General features: G+C 36.7%; 1 protein-coding gene across 1 annotated transcript in view; it reads left to right on the forward strand.

Annotated features, from left to right (window-relative positions):
- Positions 1-12,159, forward strand: part of LOC120821427 (uncharacterized) — a 47,476-nt gene that overhangs the window by 14,168 nt on the left and 21,149 nt on the right. The window contains exon 5 of the mRNA XM_040179931.2: positions 1-12,159. This exon is cut by the window's right edge and continues 21,149 nt beyond it. Coding sequence (XP_040035865.2) covers positions 1-12,159 — 12,159 coding nt within the window.

A 12,159-nucleotide genomic window follows, 5' to 3' on the forward strand; every position in this document is an offset into this window, starting at 1 on the left:
GACAAGATGACCTCCTTGAAAGCTCAGGTCAGTAAATGGATGTTGACTGAATCTGCAATCAAAAGTATTTTTTCTTTGAATATATCTAAACCTCAGGAGCCATGGAAAGTAACAGACAGAAACCCTGTAAGAGAACAAACATTTGAAATTTCAACAGACATTAAAAAAGTACATGAACAAATTACTAAAAAGACCATCACTTTGCAACGGTCCATAACATTGGATGACTTGCATCAAAGTGAAGTAAAAGAACAAGAAAATATGCATTTAGAGCAAAGAAAAGAACTCAATTTTGCCGTGGACATGAAGGAAAAGCAGAATGTTGAAGAAACGTTAATGAATGATCAGACACCAATTATGATACATGTAAGAGAAACGGAAGAAGTCGAAAACCAGATGTCCAAACTAAAAGAGAAGGAGGAGAAAATAAAAGAGCAAATTAAGTATGCCACAGAGAACATGGAGCAAAGGAATAAAGATATTAAGAGTCTCATAATAGATATAAATGTCTTGCAGAGTCAAAAAAAAGAAATTGAAAATGGGTTGCAAATGATAACTGACAGTACTGATGTACAACGACTACGGGCCGAGATTTCTAGAACACAAGAAATCATAAGGCAAATGAATCTAGAACTTGAAAACCACACTGAAGAAATTATTATCATCAAACATCATGCGGATGAAGAAAATGAAATTGAAAGGTTGCTACGTGACATAAAACTATTCCAAGAGCTTTTGGAACTAGTAAAGACTGCAATAAGGCAAAGTAAAGTACATCAGAAGGAAGAACGTACAACCGCAGCAAAAAGACAGAAAAGAAAACAAGATCAAAGGTTAGAGAAAACATTGAGAGAGAGAGATGAATTGGATATTTTAAAAATTAAACTGCAAAGACAAACTGATATGACAGAGCAGAAGTTTGAGAAAATAGCAAAAGTTATGATCACCACAGAGAAAATTGCTGCCAAGATCAGACTGAAAAATGAAAACATACAGATTATTATGAAGGAGACAGGAGTACTGACACAGTTGGATGACCTGAACTTTAAGATTGAGGCTGCAAAACATGAACCAGAAAAAAGACGTCATTTAATATTCCAGGGAAGAGCTGACCTATTAAAAGTCAACAATGCAATTTGGCTGTATAAGGCTAGTGAACATGCCTTTAAAATAACTGAAAGGGAGGAATGGGACATACAGAGAAGAACAAGGAACAAAATGGGAAAAAAAATGTTCCAACTGAGATCAGAAAATGTCAAACTGAAAGAGGACATTTTATCAATAGGGCACAGCCTGTATCAGAAAATATATGAAATTGAACAGCAAAATTACTTCATAAGTAACCAGGTAATTGAGAGAGGAGAGATTGAAATGCTGAATCAACAAATTCAATTTGAGATGGAAAATGTGAGCCAAGCTGAGGCAGAAATACAACAGATGAACCGTTTAAGGACAAGCATGGAAACAAACAAACAAGAGATTAATGACAGGGTGCAAATGGTCAAAGGAGAAATAAAAGAAATGGAACTAAAGTCTGAGCTGAAATTTAAAAAAAGAGAAAGTAAACAATTATTTGAAAAAGGAATACAAAAGATGGAGGATAGTGAAATGAAGCGGAATGAACTAGAAAGAGAAAAGGAAATACGGAGGAAAGAGACCACAAAGACAAGAGAATTGGAGCAAAGACAGGAAAACAACATGAGAGAGGTGGATGTGTCAGAAATATGGCGGATAAAATTGCAACGTCAGAAGGAGGTGCTGGATAGGGAGAAGCAGAGATTCAAAGACAAGACCACTCTTATCCAAGTTTCCAGAGAGCAGTATGAACAAAGTCTGGAAAATAATATGTTGAAAAACATCAGGGAGAAAGTTAAAAATATACACAAAAAATCAATAGCCACAGATTTTATTATAAGCCATCACAACATGAGACAAGAGATTAATGTAAATTTGGAAGCAATTAGGAGCGAAATGGAAATTGTTGGAAATGTAAGGGTTCATTTAGGGGAACATAGAGAAACTCTCAAAGCAATTAAAACTGACAACAGGACTATAAGAGACAACATGAGCAAAATAAAATATCAGTTAGAGATGGACTCTAAAGAAAGGGCAATAGGCTTAGAAGCAGAGATGGATGATATTGACCACAATGGCAAGAATATACAAAAGCATGTACTCAAAAAAAGTGGCATTCAAAAAGAGCAAGAAGGTAAAAATATCCTTGTTGTTGAGAAATATGCTCGCAAGATGGAGACACAGAAGAGGAAGAAGGTGCTCGACCAGCGATTGGAGAGGATCAACAGAGAGAGGGATGAACTAGAGATCATTAAACTGAAGATGCAGAGAGAAAAAGATGAGAGCAAATGTGGAATTGTTCAGTTTGACAATTTTGTTCAAAAGCACTGGCATCTAATTCAGACAGGTATGGAGGAATTTAGAGTAATGAAAAAACAGAGTGAAGATGTAAATGAATACTTTAAAGATCAAAAGCAGCACATGAAGGCCCAGGCAAAGAAAATAACCAAGGGAAGAGAGGAGGTGGAGCAACTCAAGATGGACATTCAAAGACAAAAAGAAATTATGAGAAGTTATTTAAAGAGCATGCAACAAATGCAAACAAATTTAGAGCAAGAGAGATTCAAGACTATAAAAGTCAATGTCAATCAATCAATCAAAAAAGAAAAGAAAAGAAACAAAGGAAAACGTGAAGACATAGTGCTAAGACAAAACAAATTGAACAGTGAAAAGGAGTTATTGCTCAAATATGAACAACAGCAAGTAAAGAAGGGACACAATGACATGAAGAGACGGATTTGTGATACGTTGAGTGAGAAAAGAAAAAAAATGCCCAGAACTGATAGGAAACCAATGCAGAAGAAGGTAGTTGAAGTCCAATGTGCAAAAGGGCATAATGTAAAAGAGAGGTATTTGAAAAGTGAAAAAATACCTTTAAAACATTCTACAGACACTCTTGTTTTACAATTAAACATACCATTTCCTGAAATCATTAACAAGAAAAGAGGTATTTTACAATCGGAAATAAATCTGAACAGTAAATTGAAATCATTTGAAACTGTGAGAGCAAAACTTAAACATTTCAGTGAAAAAATTGTAAAAATCAAAGTGGAGGAATTAGGAGAACATACTACAAATGTAGAAAAACTGTGCATTGTGATGGAGCAAAAGCAAACAGAGCTTGATGATGAAACACATAAATTGTCTGGTTATCACCAAATGTTCATAAGCGAAAAGCAAGCTCTCCTAAGGATGGTTTCAAACCGGTTCAAAGATGGCAATCAAAAGGACAAACAAGATGGTGAAAAGCTAAAAGAGGACATGATTAAAAAGATAGAGCATCAGAAAAATATGAACTGTATTATCAAAGAGGAATTGGACTTGGAGATTATGAAATTTGACATGAAGAAACAAATGAGCCTGCTTAAACATGACGGAAAAGAAATGAAAGAGAAGAAAAAAACGCTTAAAATAACAATGTCTCAGCTAAAAAATGTGAAAAAATACATCAATAGGTTTTTTCAAGAGATACATGTCAAACTGGAAAACACAAAGATTGAGTTCCAAAAGGAGAAAGAAATCAGAGAAAATAAGTTTAATGAGATAAACAGAGCGAGAGACTACATTAAGGATTTGATCCTTAAGCTTCATGCGGAAAAAGACAAGTTAAAGGTCGACATGGACATTATTATCTTAAAACAAGATAAACTAGAACTCAAGAAAGATGGTTCCAATAGACAAAAACAAGAACTGGAAAATATAAAGACGAGTGTAATGGCTGGAAGACAGGAACTGGACATTTGGAGGGAGGATCTCAACAAGAGGAAAGAAGAGATTGGAGCTGCCATGAACTCCATCAATGGAGAGAAAGAAAAACTCAGTCAGATGAAGAGTAGTGCTGACATGGACAGACACAGGTTGGACAATGAGAAGGTCAGATTGGAAGAAGAAGGGTCTGAACAGAAAATAAGACAAGCGTATCTCTTGAATGAAATGAAATTAATAGAAACTTTTAAAGGACAATTTAAAACGCTGACTAAAAGGGTTAAGGAAGACAAGAAAGAAAAAATGAAAGAATTACAACTACATAGTGAAGATGTAGTAGAGATGTACACTGAATTGAAACAAAAGCTTGCAGCTCTAAATGTACAGAAAGAAGGTGTGGCTTGTTCCACCGAACTGATGGAGAGGGAAAAGAAAAGTCTGATAAGTATACTGTCAGACATGGTCATCCAAAGAGAAAACAATGAATGCCAAAGGAAGCAGAAATTTGAGGTGTTCAAAGAATATGTGAACAAACTGAAGGCAGAATTAAGGCAAAAAAGAAATCATCTCGACAGAGAGAGTGAGATGATGACGACAGAAAAACTGGACTTGGAGCGGATGAGGTGTGACATTCTGAAACAAAGAGACATATTAGAACAAGAGCAACAAGATATAAAGAGGGAGCAATTCGAACTGGAAACCACAAAAATTGAGATTCATAAACAGAAAGAACGCGGAGAAAATATGTTTATTGAGATAAACAGAGCGAGAGGCTACATTAAGGATTTGATCCTTAAGCTTGATGCAGAAAAAGACAAGTTAAAGATCGACATGGACATTATTATCTTAAAACAAGATAAACTAGAACTCAAGAAAGATGATTCCAATAGACAAAAACAAGAACTGGAAACAATAAAGACGAGTGTAATGGCTGGAAGACAGGAACTGGAACTTTGGAGGGAGGATCTCACCAAGAAGAAAGAAGAGATTGGAGCTGCTATTAACTCCATCAATGGAGAGAAAGAACAACTCAGTCAGATGAAGAGTAGTGCTGACATGGACAGACACAGGTTGGACAATGAGAAGGTCAGATTGGAAGGAGAAAGGTCTGAACTGAAAATAAGAGAAGCTCATCTCTTGAATGAAATGAAATTAATGGAAACTTTTAAAGGACAACTTAAAACGCTGACTAAAAGGATGAGGGAAGACAAGAAAGAAAAGAGGAAAAAATTACAACTACATAGTGAAGATGTAGTAGAGCTGTACACTGAATTGAAACAAAAGCTTGCAGCTCTAAATGTACACAAAGAAAGTGTGGCTTTTTCCACCGAGCTGATGGAGAGGGAAAAGAAAAGTCTGATAAGTATACTGTCAGACATGGTCATCCAAAGAGACAACATTCAATGCCAAAGGAAGCAGAAATTTGAGGTGTTCAAAGAATATGTGACCAAACTGAAGGCAGAATTAAGGAAAGAAAGAAATGACCTCGACAGAGAGAGTGAGAAAATGAAGACAGAAAAACTGGACTTGGAGCTGATGAAGTGTGACATTCTGAAACAAAGAGACATATTAGAACAAGAGCAACAAGATATAAAGAGGGAGCAATTCGAACTGGAAACCACAAAGATTGAGATTCATAAACAGAAAGAACTCGGAGAAAATGTGTTTATTGAGATAAACAGAGCGAAAGGCTACATTAAGGATTTGATCCTTAAGCTTCATGCAGAAAAAGACAGGTTAAAGGTCAACATGGACATTATTATCTTAAAACAAGATAAACTAGAACTCAAGAAAGATGATTCCAATAGACAAAAACAAGAACTGGAAACAATAAAGACGAGTGTAATTGCTGGAAGACAGGAACTGGAACTTTGGAGGGAGGATCTCACCAAGAAGAAAGAAGAGATTGGAGCTGCTATTAACTCCATCAATGGAGAGAAAGAACAACTCAGTCAGATGAAGAGTAGTGCTGACATGGACAGACACAGGTTGGACAATGAGAAGGTCAGATTGGAAGGAGAAAGGTCTGAACTGAAAATAAGAGAAGCTCATCTCTTGAATGAAATGAAATCAATAGAAACTTTTAAAGGACAACTTAACACGCTGACTAAAAGGATGAAGGAAGACAAGAAAGAAAAGAGGAAAAAATTACAACTACATGGTGAAGATGTAGTAGAGATGTACACTGAATTGAAACAAAAGCTTGCAGCTCTAAATGTACAGAAAGAAAGTGTGGCTTGTTCCACCGAGCTGATGGAGAGGGAAAAGAAAAGTCTGATAAGTATACTGTCAGACATGGTCATCCAAAGAGACAACATTCAATGCCAAAGGAAGCAGAAATTTGAGGTGTTCAAAGAATATGTGAACAAACTGAAGGCAGAATTAAGGCAAGAAAGAAATGACCTCGACAGAGAGAGTGAGAAAATGAAGACAGAAAAACTGGACTTGGAGCTGATAAAGTGTGACATTCTGAAACAAAGACACATATTAGAACAAGAGCAACGAGATATAAAGAGGGAGCAATTCGAACTGGAAACCACAAAGATTGAGATTCATAAACAGAAAGAACTCGGAGAAAATGTGTTTATTGAGATAAACAGAGCGAGAGGCTACATTAAGGATTTGATCCTTAAGCTTCATGCAGAAAAAGACAGGTTAAAGGTCAACATGGACATTATTATCTTAAAACAAGATAAACTAGAACTCAAGAAAGATGATTCCAATAGACAAAAACAAGAACTGGAAACAATAAAGACGAGTGTAATTGCTGGAAGACAGGAACTGGAACTTTGGAGGGAGGATCTCACCAAGAAGAAAGAAGAGATTGGAGCTGCTATTAACTCCATCAATGGAGAGAAAGAACAACTCAGTCAGATGAAGAGTAGTGCTGACATGGACAGACACAGGTTGGACAATGAGAAGGTCAGATTGGAAGGAGAAAGGTCTGAACTGAAAATAAGAGAAGCTCATCTCTTGAATGAAATGAAATCAATAGAAACTTTTAAAGGACAACTTAACACGCTGACTAAAAGGATGAAGGAAGACAAGAAAGAAAAGAGGAAAAAATTACAACTACATGGTGAAGATGTAGTAGAGATGTACACTGAATTGAAACAAAAGCTTGCAGCTCTAAATGTACAGAAAGAAAGTGTGGCTTGTTCCACCGAGCTGATGGAGAGGGAAAAGAAAAGTCTGATAAGTATACTGTCAGACATGGTCATCCAAAGAGACAACATTCAATGCCAAAGGAAGCAGAAATTTGAGGTGTTCAAAGAATATGTGAACAAACTGAAGGCAGAATTAAGGCAAGAAAGAAATGACCTCGACAGAGAGAGTGAGAAAATGAAGACAGAAAAACTGGACTTGGAGCTGATAAAGTGTGACATTCTGAAACAAAGACACATATTAGAACAAGAGCAACGAGATATAAAGAGGGAGCAATTCGAACTGGAAACCACAAAGATTGAGATTCATAAACAGAAAGAACTCGGAGAAAATGTGTTTATTGAGATAAACAGAGCGAGAGGCTACATTAAGGATTTGATCCTTAAGCTTCATGCAGAAAAAGACAGGTTAAAGGTCAACATGGACATTATTATCTTAAAACAAGATAAACTAGAACTCAAGAAAGATGATTCCAATAGACAAAAACAAGAACTGGAAACAATAAAGACGAGTGTAATTGCTGGAAGACAGGAACTGGAACTTTGGAGGGAGGATCTCACCAAGAAGAAAGAAGAGATTGGAGCTGCTATTAACTCCATCAATGGAGAGAAAGAACAACTCAGTCAGATGAAGAGTAGTGCTGACATGGACAGACACAGGTTGGACAATGAGAAGGTCAGATTGGAAGGAGAAAGGTCTGAACTGAAAATAAGAGAAGCTCATCTCTTGAATGAAATGAAATCAATAGAAACTTTTAAAGGACAACTTAACACGCTGACTAAAAGGATGAAGGAAGACAAGAAAGAAAAGAGGAAAAAATTACAACTACATAGTGAAGATGTAGTAGAGATGTACACTGAATTGAAACAAAAGCTTGCAGCTCTAAATGTACAGAAAGAAAGTGTGGCTTTTTCCACCGAGCTGATGGAGAGGGAAAAGAAAAGTCTGATAAGTATACTGTCAGACATGGTCATCCAAAGAGACAACATTCAATGCCAAAGGAAGCAGAAATTTGAGGTGTTCAAAGAATATGTGAACAAACTGACGGCAGAATTAAGGCAAGAAAGAAATGACCTCGACAGAGAGAGTGAGAAAATGAAGACAGAAAAACTGGACTTGGAGCTGATAAAGTGTGACATTCTGAAACAAAGACACATATTAGAACAAGAGCAACGAGATATAAAGAGGGAGCAATTCGAACTGGAAACCACAAAGATTGAGATTCATAAACAGAAAGAACTCGGAGAAAATGTGTTTATTGAGATAAACAGAGCGAGAGGCTACATTAAGGATTTGATCCTTAAGCTTGATGCAGAAAAAGACAGGTTAAAGGTCAACATGGACATTATTATCTTAAAACAAGATAAACTAGAACTCAAGAAAGATGATTCCAATAGACAAAAACAAGAACTGGAAACAATAAAGACGAGTGTAATTGCTGGAAGACAGGAACTGGAACTTTGGAGGGAGGATCTCACCAAGAAGAAAGAAGAGATTGGAGCTGCTATTAACTCCATCAATGGAGAGAAAGAACAACTCAGTCAGATGAAGAGTAGTGCTGACATGGACAGACACAGGTTGGACAATGAGAAGGTCAGATTGGAAGGAGAAAGGTCTGAACTGAAAATAAGAGAAGCTCATCTCTTGAATGAAATGAAATCAATAGAAACTTTTAAAGGACAACTTAACACGCTGACTAAAAGGATGAAGGAAGACAAGAAAGAAAAGAGGAAAAAATTACAACTACATAGTGAAGATGTAGTAGAGCTGTACACTGAATTGAAACAAAAGCTTGCAGCTCTAAATGTACAGAAAGAAAGTGTGGCTTGTTCCACCGAGCTGATGGAGAGGGAAAAGAAAAGTCTGATAAGTATACTGTCAGACATGGTCATCCAAAGAGACAACATTCAATGCCAAATGAAGCAGAAATTTGAGGTGTTCAAAGAATATGTGACCAAACTGAAGGCAGAATTAAGGCAAGAAAGAAATGACCTCGACAGAGAGAGTGAGAAAATGAAGACAGAAAAACTGGACTTGGAGCTGATAAAGTGTGACATTCTGAAACAAAGACACATATTAGAACAAGAGCAACGAGATATAAAGAGGGAGCAATTCGAACTGGAAACCACAAAGATTGAGATTCATAAACAGAAAGAACTCGGAGAAAATGTGTTTATTGAGATAAACAGAGCGAGAGGCTACATTAAGGATTTGATCCTTAAGCTTCATGCAGAAAAAGACAGGTTAAAGGTCAACATGGACATTATTATCTTAAAACAAGATAAACTAGAACTCAAGAAAGATGATTCCAATAGACAAAAACAAGAACTGGAAACAATAAAGACGAGTGTAATTGCTGGAAGACAGGAACTGGAACTTTGGAGGGAGGATCTCACCAAGAAGAAAGAAGAGATTGGAGCTGCTATTAACTCCATCAATGGAGAGAAAGAACAACTCAGTCAGATGAAGAGTAGTGCTGACATGGACAGACACAGGTTGGACAATGAGAAGGTCAGATTGGAAGGAGAAAGGTCTGAACTGAAAATAAGAGAAGCTCATCTCTTGAATGAAATGAAATCAATAGAAACTTTTAAAGGACAACTTAACACGCTGACTAAAAGGATGAAGGAAGACAAGAAAGAAAAGAGGAAAAAATTACAACTACATAGTGAAGATGTAGTAGAGATGTACACTGAATTGAAACAAAAGCTTGCAGCTCTAAATGTACAGAAAGAAAGTGTGGCTTGTTCCACCGAGCTGATGGAGAGGGAAAAGAAAAGTCTGATAAGTATACTGTCAGACATGGTCATCCAAAGAGACAACATTCAATGCCAAATGAAGCAGAAATTTGAGGTGTTCAAAGAATATGTGACCAAACTGAAGGCAGAATTAAGGCAAGAAAGAAATGACCTCGACAGAGAGAGTGAGAAAATGAAGACCGAAAAACTGGACTTGGAGCTGATGAAGTGTGACATTCTGAAACAAAGACACATATTAGAACAAGAGCAACAAGATATAAAGAGGGAGAAATTCCAACTGGAAACCACAAAAATTGAGATTCATAAACAGAAAGAACGCGGAGAAAATATGTTTATTGAGATAAACAGAGCGAGAGGCTACATTAAGGATTTGATCCTTAAGCTTCATGCAGAAAAAGACAGGTTAAAGGTCAACATGGACATTATTATCTTAAAACAAGATAAACTAGAACTCAAGAAAGATGATTCCAATAGACAAAAACAAGAACTGGAAACAATAAAGACGAGTGTAATGGCTGGAAGACAGGAACTGGAACTTTGGAGGGAGGATCTCACCAAGAAGAAAGAAGAGATTGGAGCTGCTATTAACTCCATCAATGGAGAGAAAGAACAACTCAGTCAGATGAAGAGTAGTGCTGACATGGACAGACACAGGTTGGACAATGAGAAGGTCAGTTTGGAAGGAGAAAGGTCTGAACTGAAAATAAGAGAAGCTCATCTCTTGAATGAAATGAAATTAATAGAAACTTTTAAAGGACAACTTAAAACGATGACTAAAAGGATGAGGGAAGACAAGAAAGAAAAGAGGAAAAAATTACAACTACATAGTGAAGATGTAGTAGAGCTGTACACTGAATTGAAACAAAAGCTTACAGCTCTAAATGTACAGAAAGAAAGTGTGGCTTGTTCCACCGAGCTGATGGAGAGGGAAAAGAAAAGTCTGATAAGTATACTGTCAGACATGGTCATCCAAAGAGACAACATTCAATGCCAAAGGAAGCAGAAATTTGAGGTGTTCGAAGAATATGTGACCAAACTGAAGGCAGAATTAAGGCAAGAAAGAAATGACCTCGACAGAGAGAGTGAGAAAATGAAGACAGAAAAACTGGACTTGGAGCTGATAAAATGTGACATTCTGAAACAAAGACACATATTAGAACAAGAGCAACGAGATATAAAGAGGGAGCAATTCGAACTGGAAACCACAAAGATTGAGATTCATAAACAGAAAGAACTCGGAGAAAATATGTTTATTGAGATAAACAGAGTGAGATGCTACATTAAGGATTTGATCCTTAAGCTTCATGCAGAAAAAGACAGGTTAAAGGTCAACATGGACATTATTATCTTAAAACAAGATAAACTAGAACTCAAGAAAGATGATTCCAATAGACAAAAACAAGAACTGGAAACAATAAGGACGAGTGTAATTGCTGGAAGACAGGAACTGGAACTTTGGAGGGAGGATCTCACCAAGAAGAAAGAAGAGATTGGAGCTGCTATTAACTCCATCAATGGAGAGAAAGAACAACTCAGTCAGATGAAGAGTAGTGCTGACATGGACAGACACAGGTTGGACAATGAGAAGGTCAGTTTGGAAGGAGAAAGGTCTGAACTGAAAATAAGAGAAGCTCATCTCTTGAATGAAATGAAATTAATAGAAACTTTTAAAGGACAACTTAAAACGCTGACTAAAAGGATGAGGGAAGACAAGAAAGAAAAGAGGAAAAAATTACAACTACATAGTGAAGATGTAGTAGAGCTGTACACTGAATTGAAACAAAAGCTTACAGCTCTAAATGTACAGAAAGAAAGTGTGGCTTGTTCCACCGAGCTGATGGAGAGGGAAAAGAAAAGTCTGATAAGTATACTGTCAGACATGGTCATCCAAAGAGACAACATTCAATGCCAAAGGAAGCAGAAATTTGAGGTGTTCGAAGAATATGTGACCAAACTGAAGGCAGAATTAAGGCAAGAAAGAAATGACCTCGACAGAGAGAGTGAGAAAATGAAGACAGAAAAACTGGACTTGGAGCTGATGAAGTGTGACATTCTGAAACAAAGACACATATTAGAACAAGAGCAACAAGATATAAAGAGGGAGCAATTCGAACTGGAAACCACAAAGATTGAGATTCATAAACAGAAAGAACTCGGAGAAAATATGTTTATTGAGATAAACAGAGCGAGAGGCTACATTAAGGATTTGATCCTTAAGCTACATGCAGAAAAAGACAGGTTAAAGGTCAACATGGACATTATTATCTTAAAACAAGATAAACTAGAACTCAAGAAAGATGATTCCAATAGACAAAAACAAGAACTGGAAACAATAAAGACGAGTGTAATTGCTGGAAGACAGGAACTGGAACTTTGGAGGGAGGATCTGACCAAGAAGAAAGAAGAGATTGGAGCTGCTATTAACTCCATCAATGGAGAGAAAGAACAACTCAGT

This window comes from Gasterosteus aculeatus, chromosome 7 (genome assembly GCF_964276395.1).
Source record: "Gasterosteus aculeatus chromosome 7, fGasAcu3.hap1.1, whole genome shotgun sequence".
In the NCBI taxonomy this organism is placed as follows: Eukaryota; Metazoa; Chordata; class Actinopteri; order Perciformes; family Gasterosteidae; genus Gasterosteus; species Gasterosteus aculeatus.